This window comes from Aedes aegypti, chromosome 2 (assembly GCF_002204515.2).
Source record: "Aedes aegypti strain LVP_AGWG chromosome 2, AaegL5.0 Primary Assembly, whole genome shotgun sequence".
Lineage (NCBI taxonomy): Eukaryota > Metazoa > Arthropoda > Insecta > Diptera > Culicidae > Aedes > Aedes aegypti.
In genome coordinates, this window is record NC_035108.1 from 74785185 (window position 1) to 74811672 (window position 26488).

At 36.7% G+C, this 26488-nt stretch overlaps 1 protein-coding gene and 9 non-coding genes across 12 annotated transcripts in view; all 10 read right to left on the reverse strand.

Annotated features, from left to right (window-relative positions):
- The window catches only part of LOC5573767, a 40235-nt gene extending 15186 nt beyond the window's left edge, over window positions 1-25049 (reverse strand). The window contains exons 1-3 of one of the 3 annotated variants that reach the window (XM_001654746.2): window positions 24833-25049; window positions 6862-7145; window positions 5706-5806 (exon numbers count right to left, since the gene is read on the reverse strand). In XM_001654746.2, coding sequence (XP_001654796.1) covers window positions 5706-5806; window positions 6862-7051 — 291 coding nt within the window. In that variant the 5' untranslated portion in view covers window positions 7052-7145; window positions 24833-25049. Of the gene's footprint in view, window positions 1-5705; window positions 5807-6861; window positions 7225-23648; window positions 24043-24832 lie in introns of those variants that run through there. The other 2 variants (XM_021841228.1, XM_021841229.1) reach the window with 2 other exon arrangements.
- On the reverse strand, window positions 18325-18397 carry Trnak-cuu. Its single transcript has one exon. It is a non-coding gene; the product is annotated as a tRNA-Lys (tRNA).
- Trnak-cuu lies at window positions 18773-18845 on the reverse strand. The gene has a single exon. It is a non-coding gene; the product is annotated as a tRNA-Lys (tRNA).
- Window positions 19335-19407, reverse strand: Trnak-cuu. The gene has a single exon. It is a non-coding gene; the product is annotated as a tRNA-Lys (tRNA).
- Trnak-cuu lies at window positions 19830-19902 on the reverse strand. Its single transcript has one exon. It is a non-coding gene; the product is annotated as a tRNA-Lys (tRNA).
- Window positions 21712-21784, reverse strand: Trnak-cuu. Its single transcript has one exon. It is a non-coding gene; the product is annotated as a tRNA-Lys (tRNA).
- On the reverse strand, window positions 22197-22269 carry Trnak-cuu. The gene has a single exon. It is a non-coding gene; the product is annotated as a tRNA-Lys (tRNA).
- Trnak-cuu lies at window positions 22737-22809 on the reverse strand. The gene has a single exon. It is a non-coding gene; the product is annotated as a tRNA-Lys (tRNA).
- Window positions 23434-23506, reverse strand: Trnak-cuu. Its single transcript has one exon. It is a non-coding gene; the product is annotated as a tRNA-Lys (tRNA).
- Window positions 24208-24279, reverse strand: Trnap-ugg. The gene has a single exon. It is a non-coding gene; the product is annotated as a tRNA-Pro (tRNA).
- Window positions 25050-26488: the final 1439 nt, after the last annotated feature.

Genomic DNA, 26488 nt, shown 5'->3' on the forward strand with positions numbered 1-26488 from the left:
ATTCCATCAGGAATTCCACCAAACATGCCACCAGGATTTCCTTCAAATATTCTACAAGAAATTACTTCCCAAATTTTACTTGTGTTACTCCAAGGTTTTTTTACTCCATAGATTCCATTAGAATCAATCTCTCCAGAGATTTGGACCTCCAAAAATTTTTCCAGAGTTTCCTTCAAGATTTTCCTCAGAAAGATTCCCCCCTTTAATTTATTCAGAAATTACCCAATGATGTTTTCTCGAAATCACACAATAACCTGTAGAAAAAAAGAAAACCCGTGGAGGAATCCCTGTAGGATTCGTTCGAAAAAATATGGCGAAACCCCTGTTGGAATTTAAGAATCCCTAGAGGAATTTTTGGGAGAATCTCTTGAGGTCTCTGGATTATTTTCTCGATGGATAGCCGAGCAAATCTTTGGAGGAACTCGTGAAGAAATCTGTGGAATAATTTTCAGAGGAACCAATGTAGTATTTTTTGAGGAAATTCTTGAAAAAAAATTCTAGATGTATCTCTAGAGGAGTTCCCTGAGGTGGAATTCTTGTAGTAATCTCTAAATGATTAGCTGGGTTAATTTCTGAAGAAATGAATGAAAAGTAAACTGTAGAAGAGTTTTCTGAATAATTACCTGGGTAACTTGCTCAAAGAATCACTGGAAGGATCTCAGGAATCATCTTGGAAAGAAATTTTGCTGGAACAATCCCTAGAGAAATCCCTATACAGTTTTTTGTGGTGAAATTCCTGGAACTTTCCTTGGAGGAATCCATTGAGGCATTAATGTAGAAATCCCTGGAAAATCTCTGGAGGAATCCATGAGGATAGTGTCCTAAAGGAATCTATGTAGAGATTTTCCAAATGTTATCCCTAGGGAAACTCTTAGGATAATTTGTGGGAATCTCGGGAAGAATTCATTCCCGGTGGAGGCCCAAAACCAATCTTTGGAGAAATTTCGGGGGATTCCCCAAAACATCCTTTGAGTAATTTATGTAGCGATGTTCTTTGACAGGGGGTTTCAGCAATTTTGGCTCGCGGAGCACCATTTGAAATAAAATTGTATCGCGGAGCACTTGTCCTTCATCATCACTCGATTTTAAATCTGGATTTTCGTTCACGCTTAAATTGACTTAAATTCCTACGAAAATCATGAAGTAAGATTTATGTTGATATATTTTTCATTAAATATGGATAATTTTTAAATTTTAGTTCTTATCTAAAAAGATTTGCTGTATTTGATTCAGCAGTTTTTTTTATTTCAAGATTAAGCTGTATAAATTATGCATAAAAAAAAACTATATTTGGTTTTTCGCCAAACATTCAAAATTTTTCCTTTTTTGTTGTTTGTTCTAACAACTAAGCGAGTTTCTGTAGCGAGATATTTATTTTTTAAGCCTTAACTAATGTGTTTAAATGAGTTAAGTACAGGTTCAGCACTCTTAGAAATATTAATAATTTTGTTTCAATTCGTGAATTCTCGAAATCTTTTTCAAACAGCATCAAGTTATAAAAGAGATCAAACTTTGTTTATTTACATGTTTCGCAGACAAAATTCTACACGTTCGGCTCCAAACCAACTTGACTTTTCACACTTGGAATGTTTAATTTTAGGATTTATCCATTTACCATCCAATTTTTGTGGAAAATAATAGGAAATAATTAGTTTTTAAAGCGAACTAAATGCATGCAGAGTTTAAGCGATGTAACTACACGACAGAAAAGGATATTAATCATAAAGCAGTTTAAGAATACGGGTTGTGATACTTTTCAATTTATTTTCTCAAAACCGAATGAAAGGTTCTTACGTCGATTTGAAAAAGTAATTGAGAAATGATTCTCATTTTGTATCACGGTATCAAAATTTCGATTATTATCGAAATGGCCAGTAGCTCAGATTTCTTTTGACGAAGATAAGTATTCCAACAAAAGCCTACTTATTTCGATGTTTGATGAGACAAATGAGCGTTTAAATTAATTCCAATAATCATTGAGCTAATTTGGTATAGCTAGCGTTCGTCAAAAATCTGTGGGTCACCTGTGCTACCATGGGAAAGAAACCCCAGTTTCTCAATTAAAACTGACCCAATAATAAATTGTTGGAGGAATCCCATTAATGATTTGAAGACTCCTTGGAAAATTTTGTAGAGAAATCTTTGGCACAATTCTCGGACCAAAGTAACACTTTGGTTTCAATTTGGGCAGATGAACTGTTATATGAACATATCTGGTCTTATATCAGTTGATATGGCTTATTTGTGATATGTGTGTTACTCGGGGAGGAATATCAGAACTGGTAAAACAAATCTGGTAGTGATCCAAAGTTTTTCCTGGAGGAATCTCTGATGATATATGTAGTGAAATCCCCTCAGAAATCGCTGTATGGATCACTGTTGAGATTATATTACAGGAATTTCTGGTAAACACCTCTGGAGGAATCCTCAAAGAAATTCCGTGAGCCAACTCTGTAGGAGTTTACATTGGGAGGAATCTTTGAAGGTTTTACTGAAGGAATTCCTGGAGGATATCATAAAGCTGTATTTAAACTGGTTCCAAAATTTCGATAAAAGCTCTAATTCGTTAGTAGTAAATAGTTATTTTTACAATTTCTCATCGTAATAGGCTGTTTTTCATCACGCCAATCTGTCATGAAACGGCCTACTTTCCTGAGCAGAAGTATGCAGTGCGACAATAGTCATTACGCAACTGAACCCAGTGCTGTAATGATTCATTACGCAACGCTTTCTCATTACGCAACTGTTTTGAGTTGCGTAATGAGTCATTACACAACAATTTTTCAGAAATTGTAAAATAATGGTGAATGCATTCCGATATAATTTCTGATGCCCTCAAGTGGTCTTCAACGAAATTGCAAAAAATGTTGTACGTAACTCGTTGCAGAACTCGATTTTTACAGCGCTCAACGTAGCGCTCGGCAAGCCTCGTAGGATAAATTTACCACTCGTGCTGTAAAAACCATCATTCTGCAACTTGTTCCGTAAACTACTATTATGCAACAAGTATGATTGAAATGATGATTTTTTTCAGTACGAGTTGTACATTTATCCAACTAGGCTCGCCGCAGTATCGCAGTACACTTTTCACGGCATTCTAGATTACCAAACCAAATAGAAAGTCAAATCAGATGCAATTGTGCTTATTATGTGCGGTATGTAAGGCAAGACGAGTCGGTGAGGTGTCGGCTCGCTCCCATTTGATTAACATTAGCCGCCTCACATCACCCGAGGTGAAAACGACTCGTCTCGACTAACACGCCGCGCAGCATAAGCACAAATGGAATGAAGATACTGGGTTATTCGGTTGACACCTACCAAAACAGTACTGAAAAGTGCTACTCTTCAGCACCGAAAAGAGTGCTGAAAAGTAGCACTTTTCATCACTGTTTCTTTCGGTAGGAAAAGTTGGCTGTCATGTCGATCAACTTATCAATGAAAGGTTGATTTATTTGCAACGGGATTGCAAAAATTTCTTGTCAGATAAAAACATGAATTATGACTGGTTCAGATTCGCTTTATTATCAAATTTCCCTAACTTGGTCGTAACGGTAGTTGTTTCAATTATATTGAGGAAATACCGGAGAAACGAGTGGAGATTGCCCTGAAATGGTTCTTTAATAATGTGAGAATTCGTTCAGTGAAGCATGAGTAATTCATAGTGTTCTGATAGGATTTCTTCTAGGTTAGTATTTGATAAAATTCGTACCGTAAAACGGGGTAACTTTGATAGTTTTTTCGAAGAAAACTTCAATATTTAGGCATGCTGTTTCAAATAATTATAATTTATATTTTTAAAACAAGTACTGGCATCCTAACCATCGATTGCAGTTGATAGATTGCCAAAAGATTTATTATGGATAGATATATAATTTTTCATATAATCGAAAGTCGGTATTCTGTTTTGGGGTAACTTTGATAGTGGAGTATAAATCGAACAAAATCGAATCAATTACGGAACATTTATAAGGCGTTGCATACCTCTTGGCGTTTAACATCATATGGAAATTTCTGACTTAGATTACAAAAATGGTCCCAGTTTGTAAAAATGGTTTTCGCTAAGAGATTTGAGACCGAATTCATATTCTACTACAACTAGGCTGTCAAGGATAAGCGACGAATTTATTATGATTCCATCAATTAGTGATCGTGGAACCGATTGTTTGTTAGCGTTTCAAAAATGCTAAAATCTTATAAATTTTTAATATTCGCATAAAAGTTCTTAAATGTACTAGATTCCAACGAAAATAGCTTGGACATGAAGTGTCATACTAATACTCTTTACTTTTGTATTCGTTTTGCTTAACTGATAATCAGAAACTTTGTTATTTTGTTAAGTATGTCGTGGATCTTGCACTATCAAAGTTACCCGCATTATCAAAGTTACCCCGTTTTACGGTACTGTGATTTGAAAGTTTATCTCAAATTTCTGGAGGGATTCCTTAAAAGGTCCCAAGAGTTATTACTGAGAATTTTATTGTAAAAATCGTGTAAGAATAACCAGTATACTTCCTAAAACAATATCTTATGGAATCTTAGGGAGTTGCCTTCGAAATTTATGAATAAATATTTTCGAAAGGATTGCTATATAAACCTCCGTAGAAATATATTGGAGGGGAGGGGGGGGGGGGGGGGTTCTAAAAAATGTTGAGATAAACTCTCAGGAAGTACTTGTGGTTTAATCCATCGAAATATTCCTAGATGAATTTATTGTAGGACAAGTAGTAGTTTTGCCAATAAAATGCTTATCAGAATCATAAGGAAACCCATGATGTCTTTTTGATGGATTTCTTGGTGAATTGTATCAATGGTTTCTGAAAAGAGCCTTTCATTATTTTTTGGCAAACCCCTAAGAAGCTAGATTTTAACTTGATACAACCATTCTATTCATATTAATGCCAGTAGCAAGTTTGTTGTCACCACAAAACTCCAAGCCCACCTCTAGGATATCATATTGTTGAAGCCTCTGATAAATTATATCCAGGAGATTATACAGGGTTTTATAATTTTAACATATTTTACAGTCCACAAATAAACGATTCAATTTTGATCTTTCAATGGACTGCTCAACCCTCCAGCAAGAGTAAAATTTATTTGTCGAGCTAATCCAACAGCCAACATTGACCAGTGTGCATATGAGTGCGAAATATGCCGATTCAGTTTACTCTTGCCTGGATGCCATATTTCCCTCTCTCTCTCTCTCTCTCTCAGCTCCCCCTCGGTCCATATTTTGTGTATTCATATTTTGATCCAAACGCTATCACGACTTTTGATGAACAACCCACACCCTCTGGCATAATCCGACCGGGTGATTACAACACAATTGTAACAACATTCTGTTACTGAGTTGGAGTTAACACATTTTTCCTTATAAAATATGTTATAATTTTGGCTGATTAGTAATTAAAATAACGAAATTCTACATTAAATAAAATTGAAACAAAGTATGTTATAATTAAAACAACAATATCATTAGCTATGTTTTGAATGGATCATTAAAATAACCAAAAGTAATAAAATATTGTTGTAACCCACTGATCGGGAGTGCATCCCATTTCGCATGTTTTTCCTAATTTGCAACAAAACCAAACAATTCATACGCTCCATGGGCTGCAATCCCGTTTTATTGGATACCGGCAATTTGAAATGAAATATTGAATTCCGAAGAAACAGAAACAACTTTAGCTAGCTAGCTAGGTACTCACATTGACAGGTTGGAATGATCGGACGTCCTTCAGCTCGGTCAGGTCCAGTGGGGGCTGCTTGTGGGGAGTGGCGGCCCAAATCGATACCAACCAGCGATTGCCTGGAAAGAGGGAAGATTCACTGTTTTAGAAACGCTCGTTGTTGTATAGGGTGTGGCTTAGACTAATCACTTTCGTGCAATTTCCTTTGCCCGGGATTCTCGATAGAATTTAATTTTTTGTCCCAAAAAATCGCGGGATTTCGGGATTTTTCAGATTTTTTCATTATAACTGTTATTTTTGTTGGAATGGAACTAGAATTTCAACTTTATAATGATTTTACAATAAAGTTTGGAAAGAATTTATTAACAAATCTTCGAGCTGTTCAGTGGAATACCTATAAATAAATGAATAACCGAATTTACTATACCATTGTGAGTATGGCTGCATTGTGATACATTTTAAATGAATAAATAAGTTATAACGAAAATAGCTATGCGACTTCTGGTTGTCTGGGTACTCTACTCATATTGGTAAACCGTAAAAATCTTTGTTTTCAACCAATAAATGTAAGTAGATGAAAAACCGAATTTAGGACTTTACCATTTAATTCCACTTTAGTTTGAATCTTTTGACAAATACGCGTATTTCGACCTCAACTAAAATGCCGTCTTCAGTATCGTGTCTAAATACTAAATTAGGTTTTTCATCTTCTTATAGGTATTCCACTAAACAACTCGTAGATTTATTATCAATAAATGTAATTATCTCAAAAACTTGGTTTTTCCAAGAAACCAAAGTGCAATTGTTTAAGTAAAATTAAAAAAATGGTATAAAAATACTTTTAAACAATACTAATTATAGTAATAGGCAAATTTGGTGTTCGCAAATATTTCCTAAATTCAATTTCAAATGGTTGTAAAACAAATCGAAGTTTGTTGCAAAATAACAATGAAATGTAGTTTTACTGAACATCATATTGTTAATAAAAAGAAAATACACATTCAACTTGCTTGTGCTACCTCCAAATTTTAATATTTTGGTTCTACTTCGATGTTTCTCTTGTTATATGATTAGAATTCACAAGAGCACACGAATCTTTGGATTCGAGAACTTTCAACAGGTAAGCCGCACCCTACTGTTGCAACGCCAAAAAAAAGCCTCACAAGAAACCTACCGGTATGGCGATCCTGCCAGTATTGCTTGTGCTTCGAGCAGCAACCGCAGATGATGTTCAGCACGAAGATGAACACGCCCAGCACCGTGCAGATGGCGATGGTGACGTAGAACGGGTTGAAGTTGCCGTAGACGTGTCCTTTGAAGTAGGGATTCTCCAGATATGCGGTGCGTTCGTCTATCGTTGACATGGTACTACACCATCGGGAGCCAGCAGCGCCTCATCAACGCCAGGACGGATTGCTTTGCGGTAGCGGAAATTGGCCAATTTGCTGCCACCGGATCCTATGATGGGGAGTGGGAACGATTTATGACGGTTTTTGCTATTGCTGGCCGGCAATAACGGAGTGCAAATGGGTTGTACCTGGAAAGATGATGAGTGAAGGGGATTAGAAAATTTTCCAAACTGGAGATGTTTTTTTATTCGCGAGCTGCAAGAGGTTTTTAAGAGGAAGGGTTAGACGGAGTAAGATGAGCACCTTAATAATATGCTCAATTTAAGCCTCAGAGCCGTCCATTTTTCAAGTACCCCTACCTCCATATTAAGATTTTTTGCATGAAAATAATAAATAAATTCCCTCCTCTTGGTTATGCGACCTTGCCCCGATGGAAGGGGAAAATTCAATAGCCGATTAGATGGAGACCAACGACGTAATCTGTAGTGGTGGTATCACATTTTGGCATTTTTTTCATACATACTATTGGCGCCGATCATTTTGCATTATGCTAACCACAATGATCCGTAGCCACTCAAACTATTAGGCTAGGTACATCGTTATCATAAACGATGTAGGAAATATTACTCTGAGGAAAATGACAAGTAGATCCACTTTGTAGAAATAATTGGTGACAATCATATTTTAATATGGTTTTAGCATTGCCATAATAAGGAATACCTCTTTTGTAACAATAGTATAATCCTGGGGGGTGCGAGCTCGAACATTTTGGTCATTCAATTTGAACACACATGTTTCTACCAGTGCTAGGGTAGGTGTACCAATTATGGATGCAATATGTCAACATTATGGATAAAAATCAATTTTTTACCGCGTTTCTAAAACGTAAGCATGACTTGTTGATGTTAAATACTAGTTTTAAGCCTTGCGAAACTGTTGAATTGAACAGTTTTAGTAGTAAATTAACTTAAAGCTTCTAAAAATTGGTTTTAAAAAGCTTTGTCTTTGTACCAATTATGGACTATCGAATATTTGCACGAAATGAAGTCAAACGCCTTCCAGAGAGAATGATAATGCAACGCTAATAAATAATGAAGTGATTGCTCAAAAATGTTTCCATTAAATTTGTGTTAAATAGATGTTAAATCAATTTATTGCAATGGGTACATAGGAGAAAATGAATTTCCGAATAGGGGTCAACATGTAGTGAAAATGCAAAATATGATACAAAACAGCATTAATGAACTCACATTACCTTTCTAGCGCCTAGTTTTAATGAAAAAAGAGCGAAAATTCAAAAATCGATTATCGCTGAAAACCCCTTTCTACCATGAAATTCGCATCTTCCGCTTGTGAAGGTTTTCGAAAGTGTGAATGAAAAATATAGTTAATTGATTACAAAACATGAAGATAATGCCTTACCGAACCGTCCCGTCGTGGAAGCCACCCATAAAATAGCTTTATTTCTTTTATTTTACCGTCAAAAAATGTAAACAAACCGCCTCCAGAGCATCGCCATAATTGGGCTCTCATACACTCTTTGTACCAGTTATCGACATAGTGGAAATATCACGATTTCCAACTTAAAATAGTAGATTTAGTTGCTCACCAGCTAAATTTGTTCATTTGTTGTCATTAGGCAACATAAATTTATCGGTTGAAGCAGTTTTACCGGATGAAAACATAAATTTCGTGAAGGGTGATCCTTAGCAAACTGCTAAGAAGGTGACATATGTGTGAGGCAAATTTTTCAAATGTTCATTTTTCAAAGCTTATTGCACGAATGTTCATATCACGGTTTAGTTATCATCAAAAACAAATAGGTTTATCCCTCCTGTGAATATTAGCCTTTATATTCTATTAAAACAATAAGAAAAATCTCTTTTTTGTTCCCACTATTGCCATATTTGGTACTATAGCCATAATTGGTACTTCTACCCTAATTGTAGTTTGTTTGTTTGGTTGTCTCGCAGGAAATCATTTTCAAGATGCACCTTTAAAATACTTCACACAAAGCTTCTGCAATTTGATGCGGGTATTAAGTCAAATAAACCAGCTGAATCAGATCGTTTCTGACCGTATGTTAATTAAAAATATATTTCACAACAGTTCGGAAAAACTTGGGCATCAATAAGACCAAATAAACGTTTTTTCAACAGTTTATAGTTTTTGTGTAACATAACATGCATACTAGTTTTTAGCGTGACGAAGTAATGGCTGCACATTCCTAGGCATATTCGGATCATTTTGATGAAAATTTTCGCTTGACAGCAGCCTGGCTGCTTGTTGATATCCAGTTCGCACCCCCTAGGTATAATCAATCTAATTCTGGCTTCATTTTCGCAAAATTTACAAGTATAAAGTAGGCGTTGTAAAGCATTGCATTTACCACCGAAAAGTGAATCTTGTAGGAGACTGCAATACAGTCGACTCTCCACATCTCGATGTCTCTCCCTATGTCGATGGTATCTTCGGTCCCTTCAATTTTCCTCTCCATATTGCAGTTTTAGAGATGACATTCCGTTCTACCAAAGACAAATTAAAGACCTCCATGGCCCTTGCAGTTGCCCAAAATTTTATGGCTCATTAGATAATCTAGAATGCTGTGAAAAGTTTACTGCGATCTGTCAAACTTGGGTACCTTTTGTACTACGGAGGGACCAAGATTACGCCTTAGGTGGGCTTCGTGGCCGTGCGGGTAGTGTCATCAGGCATTTAGCCGCATCGTGTCAAGAAGTGTGGGTTCGATTCCACACTTTGCCGTTTGCACGTCTAGGTTTTGAGATATTGGATGTTGAAAATACAGTGGGATTCTGTTTTTGGCAACAAAGTAGAAATTTTCAGTTGCAAAAACGGAACCCATTTTTTAAATTTTATTTTTCAACTATTGGTTTTGAAAACATCATTGAAAAATTATTACATCATCCTTATGGCCCATATGACATTGAGACTTCGGAACGGTTCACTTTGAAGCAGTTTTCCGTAGGATTGTACTACGAATCCATAGCCCCGTAATGGTCATTGTGGCAAACGTTCTACATACTTTTTACCCCACAACGTCTTCAATGATTTTTTAAGAAGTTTTATATACACTTTTTGTATCAGTGGGCCATGTAAGTCAATAATCGCATAAGTGACCTCTATTCAAAAACTGGGCACTTTCTTGAAACTATGGATTAATACGAAAATAAATAAAATTTATTACTCTATTCTTACAAAGACGTTATTACAAAACAAAAGCGCTGGGTATTACAAAACGGCATAGGTTTTTTTTTTAATTTATTGAACATGAAAAATCAGTTGAACTTCTAGGATTCAGCATAAAATTTGATAATAATTCAGTAGTTTGAAATTTGCTCCTTTAATTTATGTTTCTGACAAAGTAAAGCATTTCATAATGAATGATTGATTGCAGCCAAAAAAGCAAACATAAACATTTACATCTCATGATCCACGACTCGTAACTTTGTAGAATATGTGTAGATATGTGTTTCACGTTGTGCTACTTTTTCCTGAATAGCAAAGTTCCCAGAAAAGTTTTTAGTATTCATAGAGTAAAGTGGGGCAAAAGTTCGAGTGGGGTAAGAGTTTCTTTTTAAGATTTCTAGCTCAATTCAAAGCAAATCTTATAAATGTCATAGTGGTTTGAATGCTATTCAAGTAAGAGACCTTCAATCCAAATATCATAAAAATCGATTGAGATTTGGAAAAGTTATGGCTATTTGTTGTTTTTCGACGTGAATATTGTAATTTTTGGTCAAACTTTCGTTGCATGGAACTAATTGAAGATAAAATCGTTTTCAATATTTTATGTATGGGCGTTTCTAGGCCTATCATAAGGTTGCTTTGAGGTGTATTAGTTTTTGCATAAATGCTTGAAATCAATTTTTGGCCCATAGTGGGGCAAAAGTTCGAATCAGCGGGGCAAAAGTTCGACCCATGTATAAAATCACGGAAAATTTTGCAAATTGCCTAAAATCCACATATTATCTTCAAATTTAGTTAAATTTGTCTGATCGTGTGAAAATTGTCACCAAAATTTTACATTTCCACTTAGTTTTGCGAAAAACTGCTATTTTTGAGTATATTACAATTCACCCGGTTTTGGGCAATTTTTTGATGAAAATTTAGTGTGTATTTTTCGTCAAACTTAAGTTTACGGCTGGAGTAAAGTATGCCTGTCATAAAAGGATAGATATTTTGTGTTTTAGCCAGAGAACTTTTGCCCCACACTAGATTCGAACTCTTGCCCCACCGGTGGGGCAAAAGTTCGAATAAGACAATCAATTTTGAAACTGTTATAACCTAAAAATGGGTAAATATTTTGACACAAGTTTGTTCAGCAAAATTATAGCCAATATGTTGAAGGTTCACTGTATGGTATTTGTTTTGTTTTAACTGCTATGGTTTTCCTGGAAACTTTGATTATACCACTAAGGTCGAACTTTTGCCCCACCTTACTCTAACTGTCACTAATTGTTGCATTTCAATGTGGTGGACGAACCGGTCATGAGATATACACCCTTTTATATTTGATTGGCGATTCTTTCAAGTTTTACTGACCTCAGCATTTTTGGCAATATGTGTTTAGACTAGAACGATCGAATATCTCCTTCTTTTGATTGTTTATCGGTCTGTCTAGTTCAGCACCCTGTCACTAAAAAACTATTCTTGTACTTCTGCGAACTGCATCACTTTTAGGGGAAAAGGGTCTTTCGGGGAAATGACACTAGGAGAAAAGAAGCACAATCATGTTGTTCACCTACATTATTAAACCAACGGAAATCTACAGGATCCTGCAATGAAACCTCAAGAGCCTGATAGGAATCTGCAGGTGCTCGTAAGGAATCTACAGAAAAACGCTAGGAATCTGAAGCATCTTTCTAGGAATCCGTAGGATCTTGATAAGGATATTGATAGGAATTAACATCCTGGGACTCCACTGCGACATTGCTGAAAACTCTCAAGCCACCGATGAAAATTTTCAAAAGTTTATTATTCTTAGGCTACCCCTAGTACTCCCCACACTCATTTGGAAACCTTATAAAAATCCCCAAGATTTTGCCAGAAATACTCAAAATACTACTGGATATTCACATTATCTCGCTATGAATTTACAGGATGCTCTAGAAATCTTAAGAGTTTATTAGGAATCATCTGATACACATTCTCAGGATCCCACAAGGAACCCTCAGTGTCCGTTAGGCATCTGCAAATATTCTCAAGATCCCGTTAAAAATTCTGAGAAGTCATCTAATAACCAAGAATCCCCTAAGCATTTCTCCAGGGTATAGTTAGACAACTCATAGACCCAGCTCGTTAGAAAAAATTTAATTATATTGAAACCCATATCCTTGATTAATAATCTTGTATATAATTCTGGATCGTATAATAATAAATCTAACGTCTTAAAGAATCTTGAACAAAGAGAGAACGTAGCTCTGAATAGTTGACGCAGAAAGATATTGTGCTTAGTTCAAACAAGCTGTTCAAAATCTTTTTTTTTAGTTTATCACCTTCTGGTAGACTCAAGTGGGCTGGTCACTTATTATGAATGCCTAAAACAAGAGGTTGATCTCTAATTGAGATACTGGTGGAGATTAATGGCCTCATGAAACGTCATTGAGAATGCATTACCAATTACCATCTCGAAGTCAATAAGCGCATACTGGAGCTCTTAGTAGTTGGGGATTTGGGGGAATATCAACGAATATGGAGCTCTGGAATGTAATCCACGGGTAGTTGACCTACTATTTAAATGTCTAAAGCAACAGATATGATAATATTTACAAAAAAAAAACGAACTTTAATGGTATTCAAAAATGTTGCCAAAAACGGATCCATTTTGTTGCCAAAATCGGGGGGTGCCAAAAATGGAGCATGCCAAAAACGAAGCATGCCAAAAACGGAATCCCACTTACTAAATTTGACTATTTCAGCTAACTTGCATACAAGTTTGCCAGCTTGTATGACAATTTATTTGCTTAATTTGCTTCAGAACTCATACTTAATGTGTATAACTATCAGGGATTGAATCCTGAGAAAATTGAGAGAATCTCTCACGTATCGCTCTCTGTAACTATCATAACATGCTGCACATTATGAGAGACTGTTTATCGTATACTGCTACAAGTTTGATCAGATTGGGGGAATAGTAGTGCATGATAAAACCCCTCTAAACATGCTCCAAGCCTGGGGGACACTGTTGTTATTGGAAGTTCGTGGATTGTTTATCGTGCCAGCAAAGAAAAACACCTATCCCCAACGGTAAACAAGCGAGAAAAATGGATTTTATCATCGCTCTCTCGTTGGGGCTCTCGCTCGCTGCTTCCATTTATCAGACTTGTTACACCTTGCAATACAATGACGATCGTGGACCGCAACAGATGAGATGTTTTTCTTTGCTTGCTTTGATCGTGCTTCATTCTCAAATGAGAGCGAATTCTGCAACGCCTGATAACTTTACTTATCAATAAAGTTCATAATAATTTTGAGCTTAAAAGTAATTTTTTGATGGTTTAGAAAATAACTTTATATTTCCATATAAGAGAAATGAAGAGCTTGGTATGGAGATTGTTAGTATGCTGAAAAGATCGATTCTTTTAAAATTTAATCGTGCGATTTCAACCAAATTATATCTGAAATGAAAGTTTAATGCCTATTTTGCATGCATGGTGGATTAGATTACGAAAAATTTTGATAAATCATACTTTAAATGACAAACATAAAGTGTAAACATAGAGTGTTTTAACCAATTTTGGCGACCTGTAGCTATAAATCCTGACGTGCTGGAACATTTATGAGAATGGCATTAGATTCAGCATTCCAAATCTACTAGAGACACTTAATTTGATCCTTCAGACACGCAAAAATGTCATTTTTTGCGCTGTATCACATACGAATTTCTAATTGAATTAAGACAAGCGAAGTAGCTATTAAAACCAACAAAAAATTGTGAACTTCAATTGACCATTCCATCAATAATCTTATCAGCAATGCTTCCAGTGATTTCATTAGGAGTTCTTAAAGAGGAGTTCCTCTAATGATTCCATCAGGAGTTCCTTTAAGATTATCTTTAGGAATTCCTTTGAAGATTCCATCAGGAGTTCCTCCAGGGATTGCATCAGGAATTCCTTTATGGATTCTATCAGGGATTTCTTCAGAGTTCTTGTGGGGATTTCATGAGAAGTTCCTGCATGGATTCCATTAAAAGTTTTTTCTGAGATTTCACCTAAAAATCCTCAAAAGATTCTATCAGAAGTTCCTCTAGAGATTATTTCAGGTGTTCGTTGAGATATTCCATCAATATTTCTTCTAGGAGCAGCATAAGGACTTCCTTTAAGGATTCTATCAGGAGTTCCATCAGGAATTCTTCCAAGGATTTTATCAGGAGTTCCGTTAGAAACTCCATCAGGAGTGCTTCGAAGGATTTCATCAGGAGTTCCCCCAATGATTTCATCTGGAATTGCTTTAGGAATTCCTCCAAAGATTCTATCAGTAGTGTTTCCAGGGATTACATCAGGAGTTCCTTCAGATAATGCACCTGGAACTCCTCAAGGGACTCCATCAGGAGTACCCCTAACAATTCCATCAGAAGTTTCCTCAGGGATTCCATTGGGAGTTACTTCAGAGATTCAACCTGGAATTCTTCCAGGGATTCTACCAGGAATTGCTATAGGGTATCTATTTGAAGTTCTTCTGTGGATATTATCAGGAGTTCCTCCAATGATTATCTAAGGAATTCCTTCAAGAATTCTTCAGGAACTCCTCCATCAACAGTTCTTCTAAGGATTTGATTGGGAGCTCCTTCATGGAAATCATCAAGCATTCCTTCAGAGATTCCATCTTCTTCCGAAATTCTGTCAGGAGTTCCTCTAGAGATCAGGATTTGTTCTGGGTATATCATAAGGAGCTCCTTTAGGGATTCTTTCAGGAGTTCCATTTCGAATCTTATCAGAGATTCATGGATTTCATCAGGAGTTCCTAAAGGGATTCTATCAGGAGTACCTTTAGGGCTTCCTTAAGAGTTCTTCAGGAGATTTCATCAGGAGTTTCTGCAGGAATTTCATCAAGAGTTCTTTCAGAGGTTCCATCTGACATTCCTCCAGAAATTCTTTTAGAAATTCCTCGAGGAATTCCATCAGGATTTCTCCTAGTGATATCATAAGGAGTTCCTCTAGAGATTCTATCAGGAGTGCCAGGAATCACTTCAGGGATTTCGTCAAGAGTTCATATAGGGATTCCATCAGAAGTTCCGCTAGAGATTACATCAGAATTTTCTTCAGAGATTCTACCCGGAATTCCTCCAGGCATTACATCAGAAGTTCTTCTGGGGATTGCATCAGGAGTTCTTTTGCGGATTTCTTTAAGAGTTCCTTCAGGGATTTCATTAGCATTTTCTTTAGATATTCCATCTGGAATTCCTTTAGGAATTCTATCAAAAGTTTTTGTAGGGATTCCATCAGGAGTTCCCCTGAGTCTTTCGACAAGAGTTGTTGTAGGGATTTCATCAGAAATTCCCAAGGGATTCCACCAGGAGTTCCTATAGGGATTCAATTCAATTCCTACAGGGATAACAACAGAAGTTCTTCTAGGGATTACATCAATAGTTTCTCCAGAGATTCCATCAGGAGATCCTTCAGAAATTCCATCAGGAATTCGTACATCAGATATTCTTCAATAGATTTTATTGGGAGTTTCTGATTACATTAGAAAAAACTTCTAAGATTTCATTTTAAATCCCCGAATAGCTTGAAATCATATTAAAAACTAATTTTTATGTTGTGATGTCGCGAATTTTGATAACTCAGTTTGCTGTCATTCTGGTCGTTTTACCGGTTAATGTGCTCTCAGAAAAACGTTCCCATGAAATCCATTTTTGCTATCAGTTACAGCAAATTAAAAACTCATTGAGATTTACATATTTTCGAATGATATTGGAACGAGTCTGCGACAAAATAAATGCTTCATTTCTATGATCTCATAATAATTATACATGCAGAACGAAAACAAAATATGATACCGAATATTTCAATAACAAATTGATATCAAATTACGATATCAACTTGATGCTGAAAACAGAATATGTCTTCGACTTGCTTTCTTTTTGATGTTGGACTTTGGTCGGGATCCTGAACACCATCGCAGGACGAATTCCTTGTAGGATCCCTTCAGATACAAGGAAAGATTTTTGAAGGAAACACCGGTGGAATGTGTAACATTTTATGTGAATTTTTTTTTAAAGATTTAGTATAGTGATAGTGGAAATGAAGATAAATATTGATTGTATCCGTGTTCTTTTTTCCATTTCAAACGATATTTCAACTCCGCATAACTTGTATGCAAATTGCCTTCAAAATTATAGCATGATAACTATTGCTCACATGCTGCCGTAAAATCTGAATTAATTCGAGGTTCAAAGTTCAAATCCGAACCATTCTCTCTTTTAACATGATCGGCAAGCGAAGATTCTCTCTTTTATCTTTAGAATTTATTGAAGATTCCCTAGGAGGATAACCTGGGGGAAACTCTAAAAAAAATGCAAGCAAAATCTCGAATGGAATTGCTGGTGATATCCCGTGTAGGAAGTTTTGATGCATTCTATGGCAGTATTTCTCGTAAAATCCCCGATGGGTTCCTGGTGCAATCCTTGAAGGAATTTTTGGTGGAATCCCTGGAGGAACTCCTCGATGAATCCTTGGAGAAATTCTGGATAGAATCATTGTAAGAGTAAATCTCTGCATGTAATTTTTTGCAGGATTTTTTTAAAGAATTTCAAGAGAAAATCGGAGAAGGATTTTGTGGAGGAATCTGTGGAGAAATTACTAGGAAATTCACTTTTCGTTTCACCATTGATTGCTTTGATGTTGTTGCTGTTTAACTTAAAAAAACCCTAAACAAACTGCGTGAAAAATTACATCGAAACTGGGCTTTTACAACTGCCAAATATACATAGTGTGACAATCTCATGAAATTAAGGATTCCCAGTCAATTTTATATTGAATCTGGTTCGTTAAATATTGAAACGGGGCGTCTAACATCCAATTACCCTACATGAATGCGCATGACAATCAATCAAAGAACATCTACATCCAGTTGTGGAATAACCCGATATAATCAAGGGTGACACTGGCGGCTCTTTACTGCTACCCCAACGTATCGCTGGTTCTAAAAAGTAAACAACCATACAAAATTACGACCAAAAAATGGTTAAGGCGTAATCAATTTTCTCAAAAACATCAATTTTGGGAATTTATCAGAATTTGCTGATTAAATTTCCAACAGCGCACTGCAGTAGCACGTAGCGAATAACTGCTTGCAAACAATATCTTTCAAGTGCATTGATTACCTGTAATTTTGCGCATAATTATTTTTACTTTTCCGCGTTAAGCCTTAAAACTGGTTCTGGACTTAGGTTGACGGTTTTTCAATTTTACTCCCAGTTGACAGCCGCCTTCCACCCTTGGATATAATACGCCCCCCTTTAGAAAAAAATGGAATTGTTATTGTCAAAACACTATCACTTATGGGAAACACATTCCAATAGGGTAACGACTGTTAACATCGTTCTCAAATACTAACAGTTGGCGGCAGTGGCAAAAAGCATATATATCAACCTTTCGAGCATTCAGTTTCTCTCACTGGCCGCCGAGTGACGACACTATCGTTTGTATTCCACTCATTGATCGCGTTAAGCTCGGTTCTCAGATTTCTTAAACTTCCAACACAAGCGAATGAAAGTAAGGTAGTCAAGATCTGTCAAAACGTATGAACACTAATTTTAAAAAGGTAAATTGCTTGCAATTTGGAAACTGGATCGAAAGAGCAGCGACTGGAAATCAAGCTTAAGGTGAAGATGAATCGAAGCCAAACTTCAAATTTTCAAGAGCACAAATCTGGAGAACCAAACACTCGTTTGGGCTGAAAACTTAAATGATCAGCAGCTAGTGACCAATCGATTAAGATTTCAGCTTAAACGGACGTTTGGTTCTCCAGATTTATGCTATTGAAAATTTGAAGTTTGGCTTCGAATCATCATTTTTTATGATTAATTCATCTTTCGTAGTGCTTTATTTGATTCAGGTTTTTGTTCTATTCCCACTGGAAAAGAGCCATCTTTTGCCTTTTCTGTTTTGAATGTCATGTCGCCCTATTGCTCGACATTCACGTCGGCCTTAAGCTTGAACAAAACAAATGAGAAGTATGTTTGTATTAGTGCTAATGGCAGCCGATGTGGTAGTAGCACGGAAAGCTATTTGCTAATAGATTGTTGCTCACAAAAAGATCTCCGCCCAACGTGGGGCTCGAACCCACGACCCTGAGATTAAGAGTCTCATGCTCTACCGACTGAGCTAGCCGGGCTTGCGTCGATAAAGAAGCCACTATTCATATAGATTCCAAAACTTTTTATAATTTGATTATAAAACACTAAGTTTTGAAAGTTAATAAAAATACTGTACGTTAAAACCCATAATGGAAGTTTGCAATTCAATGCAATTACAAAAGTTTAATTAATTTGTTTCTTAGATTCAATGGTACATTTTCTGTTTTCTGTTGCACTCGTCAATGATACTTAAAATCAAAATGATTTAAATAAGTGTACTGAAACTAATTTAAAATCATTTTTTAGAGAGCTACATCCCCATGTTGAACAGGAAGCATTTTCGTTTGATTAAGAGTTCTAATGTTCTCCAACTAACGATAGAGTAGAATAGTTTTTTTTTTCAAAAAGATCACCGCCCAACGTGGGGCTCGAACCCACGACCCTGAGATTAAGAGTCTAATGCTCTACCGACTGAGCTAGCCGGGCTTACATCGATAAAGAAGGTTATTATACTAAATGTTCATGAATTTTTTTACATACTTATGAAGCAAACTTTTTATATAATAACTTATTTATATGATTATGAAACAAAAACAGACACTACCATTTTTAAAATCTTTTAAGTTTTAAGCAAAAAAAACTAAAACTTGTAATAGAAGTTTGTAATACACTATGATATATGTAATGTACAACAATTTAGTAAACTTGTTTGATTACAGCATAGAGATCACGTTAATTTATCAGGAACTGCTTTGAGTTTCAAACTTAAAGTGATTTGGATATGAGAATGATGTTTTCAAAAACATTCATTGGAGATGCGGGGCATCGATCCCCGTACCTCTCACATGCTAAGCGAGCGCTCTACCATCTGAGCTACATCCCCATGTTGAATACGGAGCAATTTTGACTCATCAGAATTTCATCTATTCCCATATCAATAATAAAGTAGAATCGTCAAATAAGTAAAAAGATCCCCGCCCAACGTGGGGCTCGAACCCACGACCCTGAGATTAAGAGTCTCATGCTCTACCGACTGAGCTAGCCGGGCTTGTGTCGATAAAGAAGGTGGTATGATTACAGCATAAAAAAAATTAACATTCTATATACCCATGGAACAAAAAACACATATGATATGAAATTTTGCAATATGATACATTGGTTTAAATTATTTAGTTTAGATTCAGAATTCAGTAAATTTATATCATGAATTTAATTGTACAGTTTCACATTAAGTGATCAGGAATTCCTATGAGATTCAAAATTCATATGATTTGAAAAGAAGCACAATGTTTTCAAAAACATTCACTGGAGATGCGGGGCATCGATCCCCGTACCTCTCACATGCTAAGCGAGCGCTCTACCATCTGAGCTACATCCCCATGTTGAAAAGAAGCATTTTTGTTCGATCAATAGTCCTTCTCTTATGCCACGAACGATAAAGAAGAATAATCGGTTATTTAAAAAGATCTCAGCCCAACGTGGGGCTCGAACCCACGACCCTGAGATTAAGAGTCTCATGCTCTACCGACTGAGCTAGCCGGGCTTGCGTCGATATAGAAGGTGGAATGACTACAGCTCCAAAACACATAACATTTTCTAATTAACATTAGCTTAGCTTAGACTGACTTCACATATCAATGGTTGCTATTCCGTGATTGACCGAAGTCAGTGAAAATGCACAAAGAATCAACTAGAAGTTTGGCTGGGATTGGCCATAATCTTCTTCAATGTGCATAATTCAGTGCCTCTATTTATACAGGGTCAATAACGGCGCCGGCCACGTCCTTGCAGTCAGGTGGGATTGGGGGAAGGAATGTTAGTGTGTAACCTTTGCTATTTGGAGACCGTGTTTGCCTCTGCATCTCCACAAAGGTTACTGGGAGGGATGTTTGTTAATGGGAAGGATCGTTGGGTCACAGGATTCACTTTGATAAGCGATTAGACCATGATAAATAATGATTTGTGAGATTTATACATGCTTATTTGTAAATATAATATTTTCATTTGATATGAACAATTTCTATGTAGTGGAAAATTATGCCGACACTTGAGGCGACGAACCATTCAAAGTTTGTTGAACAAATACCTACATGTAACATTGCTACAGCTGTCAGGACGAAAGCATGTATTATTATAGTTTACTTATTTGAAAAGAAACAAAAGACTTGATTGGTTGGAACATCATAGAACACTCTTATGCTTATGCCGACACTTACAGTGGCGAACCATCCAAAGTTTGTTAAATAAAGTGAACTTTTCGCAAGTCTACACTTGTAGTGTCGAACCATTCAAAGTTTTTTTTTTTTTTTATTACAAAAATAAAGGGGTGTTCTGAAAATAAAAAAAAACTATGTGAAACATAAATAATTCATGAATCAGAGTTTGTGTCGACACTCACAGTGACGAACAATTCATAGTTTGTTGAAAATTCATATTTACGTCCCACAATTGTAACGATTAAATGTGCAGTCATACATATTTTATAGATTAGAAATAGTAGCATGAAACGAGCTCACCAATTGATCCTTTATCCTTCACTGTGCAGCCACAATCCACTCTCAGCCTCACTCGTTTGCTCGGCTATATAAAAGCACTCAGAAAAAAAAGGCGCGCGACCCGAAAAGGAAAAAAATTAACTTGGCTTTCTTGACGCACTGCCCAGCAGTAGGCGTCAAGGTCAAAGGATCAAAAAGAACTAACCGATCACGCCACTTTTTCACTTACTAGACCGACGCGCGACATGTTTGATCCTGCTCTTGTCGCTGGCCCCGTAGGAGCAAGCGTCAAGGTCGATAGATCAAACAGAACTAACCGATCGCGACACTTTTCACTTACTCTAACCGAACTAACCGATCACGCCACTTTTTCACTTACTAAACCGACGCGCGACATGTTTGATCCTGCCCTCGTCGCTCGCCCCCGTAGGAGCAAGTGTCAAGGTCGAAAGATCAAACAGAACTCCATAACATTTTCTAATTAACATTAAGCAGAAACTGCATTTACCCCGGAAGAAATTTTTCGAATGCCGTTTAGCTATAATTAAAATTAAAATTTGTAATACAATCTGATTGAAAAATGTATACAAATTTAGTAAATTTGTATCATAAGATTCGTTTGAACTAATAAGGCGCCAATCCAACGGCTCGTACACTACTTGTTCAGTTAGGAATATATATTTAATGTTTTTTTTTTTCAAAAACAATATCCTTCGATCGCCGTACACCTCTAACATGCTAAGCAAGTGCTCTGACCTACGTCCCCATATTTAAACGAAGCATTTTTATTCGATCAAGAGTTCTTATATTTTGCAATGGACGATAAAGAAGAATAATCGGTTATTTAAAAAAATCGCCGCCCAACGTGGGGCTCGAACCCACGACCCTGAGATTAAGAGTCTCATGCTCTACCGACTGAGCTAGCCGGGCTTGTGTCGATAAAGAAGGTAGTATGAGTATAGCATCATAATATATAACATTTTATGTACCTATGAGACAAAAACATGCTTATTAAATTATAGAAATTTTTTAACTTGATTTAAGTTATTAAATTTTCAATAATTCAGTAAACTTATGTCATGGATTTGATTGTACAGTTTCACCTTAACTGACCAGGAATTCCTATGAGGTTCAAAATTTAAGTGATTTACATATAAGCCCAATGTTTTCAAAAACATTCTTTGGAGATGCGGGGCATCGATCCCCGTACCTCTCACATGCTAAGCGAGCGCTCTACCATCTGAGCTACATCCCCATGTTAAAAACGAAGCATTTTTGTTCGATCAAGAATTCTTTTATTCTTCTACGAACGATAAAGAGAAATAACCATTAAAAAGATCTCCGCCCAACGTGGGGCTCGAACCCACGACCCTGAGATTAAGAGTCTCATGCTCTACCGACTGAGCTAGCCGGGCTTGCGTCGGTAAAGAAGATGGTATGGCATCATAAAATATAACATTTTATGTATCTATGAAACAAAAAACACATTTGCCTCGGCAAAATGTTTTTCAAATTAAAGAAATTTTTAACTTTAAACTAAAAATTGGTATGAAATTTTGCAATATGGTACATCGATTTAAATTATTTAGTTTAGATTTAGAATTCAATAAATTTATGTAATGGATTTGATTGTACAGTGAAACATTAACTGATCAGGAATTCCCATGAAATTCAGAAAACAAGTGATTTGAATATAAGCACAATGTTTTCAAAAACATTCACTGGAGATGCGGGGCATCGATCCCCGTACCTCTCACATGCTAAGCGAGCGCTCTACCATCTGAGCTACATCCCCATGTTAAAAATGAAGCATTTTTGTTAGATCAAGAATTCTTCTATTCTTCCACGAACGATGAAGAAGAATAACCATTAAAAAGATCCCCGCCCAACGTGGGGCTCGAACCCACGACCCTGAGATTAAGAGTCTCATGCTCTACCGACTGAGCTAGCCGGGCTGATATGAAAAATATCAATGATTTGAATTCAATATAAGGATAATAGTTCACGATTTTTGAAATATATTATATGGCACAGAAAAATAACAAATTAGCTAATTATTTCGCCTTATGGCATATATTTTTCCTTAGCTACTGCTCTATTAGTTCACTTGCTCTATCAACGTTTCTACGATGATTTTATTCAGTTTGCTTCAATTCAATCTATCTGAGGAACGCACAAAATATCGAAATATCTCTAGTTTTCGATTTATTCATACAATATTTTATCCTATACCAAAAACTTACTAAGAACTTTTGTAAAAAGATGACAGGTTATTGATTTTTAATACTATAAAACAATGAAAAATGCCCATAAAAATGAAAAAAATATCTAAATTCTTCTATACATGCATACTAACTTCAATTAATTTTGGTTTTCAATTGAACCACTAAACACTGAAAAAAATATTTGGAGATGCAGGGCATCGATCCCCGTACCTCTCACATGCTAAGCGAGCGCTCTACCATCTGAGCTACATCCCCATATACGCTTCGCGTTCAATAACACTGTACCAATTACACGACATTCACCATGCATCCAATAATATCGATAAAGTAGTTCGACCACATAAAAAAGATCACCGCCCAACGTGGGGCTCGAACCCACGACCCTGAGATTAAGAGTCTCATGCTCTACCGACTGAGCTAGCCGGGCATGTGTGTAATGCAATTCTAAAAGCTCATGTTAAACCAATCATTTAGACATGAAGGGCTACTGACTCTTCGGCTTCGAATCACTCATCCAGTTGATCACTGATTGATTTTCACTTGAAACTATCACAGCTTCGATTACTCACTCAATTACTTCTTTTGAGCATTAACGCCTTTAATTTATTCCACTTTGATTTAAAGTTGCGCGGAAACAATTCAAAAATCTTATAGGAATTTAAATGCCTTCATTACTACACTCTGTTCGTTGATGTTCGTTTCAAAGCACTTTAATTTAACCAATATCGCATATAATCAACTGAAAACACTTCGTATCTGCATTCATATATTATTCACCATACATGCAAAATAATCTGCGCTTCTCATTTGAGCAGCACTCAGTCAGCATTTGCAGAAGGCGGCACCACGCCAGCCAGACGACGATAATCACACCAGACACACCGCACTACGAACTGCCACTATTACCGCAGATTTCAATGTGTATTCCGAGCACGTTTGTCGCATCCATTTAGGAATCACCACCACCGGCAACTCCCAAACGACTAGCAGATGGTTATTTGTTGTCGAAATCGAAGCAGGGGGAGCTGTATCTGTTTATCTGCAGATTAACGTTGAACATAATTCCCACTCAAAGTGATGTTGAATTGCGAAAAAGGAAACCAGATAGCTTGTGGAAAAAAGAAATCCGGGCTCAACCGGGATTTGAACCCGGGACCTCTCGCACCCAAAGCGAGAATCATACCCCTAGACCATTGAGCCGCTTGGTAGAGTAGGCTGGGCACTAGCCTTGAAGAAGGTGAAATTCCAACAAGAAATCTTATACGAAAAGGCGTTGATCAATCGCATGCCCAACGTGTTTTCATAACATACTTATGCGGCGGTATTGGTAGCGACTTGAGCCGACGTGAAATGCATACAGCACCAACATTGCCAAGTGCACTTATGACGGGCGCAAAACATGAGTTGAATGATCACGTAGCTATGAATCTGCCAATTGGAATCGACGGGAACGACTTCTTTTAATTGGGTCATGTATGTCGTAGCTTCCGGATAAGGTTTTTGTCCAGATATCTGTCAAAAGTATGATCTTCCAATCAGTATCCATCCCCCTCAAACCGGTCGCATTCCACTGATCTTCTTTGTCGCACAGGTTGCTGCATCTCTATCACTTCATCATGGGTGTGGTGCGTTAATTAAACCTCCAAATTCTTCACTCCAACTCATCACCGTGCTTCCCAATTTCGGGTTGGGTTTTCCACTCTATCATCCACTCACTTCATCACATCGAACCGGCCAGATTGGGAAAACTCACCTTTCGCAATAAAAATCACCGAAAAACGTCAATCTGGAACCGCACGAGACACGATACTTTCCCGGAGACTTGAGAAAAATGACGCTTCACGAAGTTCGTTAACAAACTAACTGCGAACTGACCGAACTGACTGGTTGACTCACATCATCAATGAGTAGTAGGCTATGCTGCGGACGACCTGCGAAACGACGACGACGGTGACTACCTTCGAGAAGTGTGGGCTCGATACATCAAAGCAACCAACACACAACACCTTACCTCGCTCGTCTCGCACACAGTGACCGAGGCAACAACAACAACGCCCCGTTCTTCATTTCACCACGACATCCACCACGGCCTGCTGCGCCACAATACAGCCAGTCCAGAGTGTTCGCTTTGGTAACGGGGTTCCTGCGATGGATAGTGTTGTTGCACTTTGCTTCGAGGTACGAGACGGAAAATCACGGTGCTCCCCAGACTGTTATTATCAGAATAAAAATCATAGTCAAACCTGTGCTCATCAGTCAGTTTTTATAGTTAAACTGCAAGTTACGCTTTTTTGATGACAGATATCATTCCACTGATTTAAATAAAAACAGTGATATTCACAAAGCTTTTTGTGTATCACTATTACCAGAAGAAACATACAATGTAAACTTGGTTGAAAGCGACTTTCCATAAGAATTCTTGCCCACTGAGTGAAAGGGTTCTTGAAATAACAGATCAACAATATTTTGAGTTTCGCCGAATGAAGTTTAAGAATGATGCTAATCGTCATTAAATGTATTCAATTACTATTTGTCACAATATCATGATGCTTCATGGAAAGGCTCCTACGATAAGAGGAAGTACAGTATGGCCCATAAAAAAAATGCGAAAATTGTTTGAACGTGAATATAGCATCCACAAGCGATATTTTCATTGTTTTTGTAGTGAATGTAATTTATGATTATTGTAGTATATTATTACATAACTCCGCTATCCAGGACAATTTTTGTTATATTTTTCTTACTGTCCTAAATAACGTAATAAAGCAAAAAAGCTAAAAGGTTTTGTCCGCCCAAAGCAAGAAACAGAGTCCGATTGTCGTATACTCTGGTGATAATTTTTCCACCTTCAAAAACCACACTTTATTGTAGAAAATTTTAGTTTGTTTGGTATCAGAGGATAGAGGAGTTCTTATAGAACGTGTTTTTCATGATCACAATAAAATATTTTGCCAGGGTCATAGTTTTTAGGGCATTTGCGTTTTATAGGTTTGATTTGTCTTATTTTTTTTGTTAAAGTTGAATAAAAAATATATACAGAGGACTATAAAAGATTTTTGAGGATGAAATTTGTTTTTTTGGCTCGAGACAACTTACATCAATACTAGCTCATAGGTTTTGAGCAAAACGGAGCCGCTTATCACACTTATATGAAAGTTCAATCAAAGCTCCCCAAAATGAGCCATTTTTTCGAAAATATGTTCAAGTCTCCAATGACCCAAGTATGAACCAATTCTATCATTTGATATGGACGTATGCTGGAGACAAGGCCTGTGAAGAAGCTGACGTCATCGTTGATGTTATAGGAGCTTTCATTACACAGATATTGATCTCGACGTCCGCATGATAAAATTTGAAGGTATGCTTCCAATTCCTCTCTGGTAAGGTGAAAGTAACAGATAAAAATCAT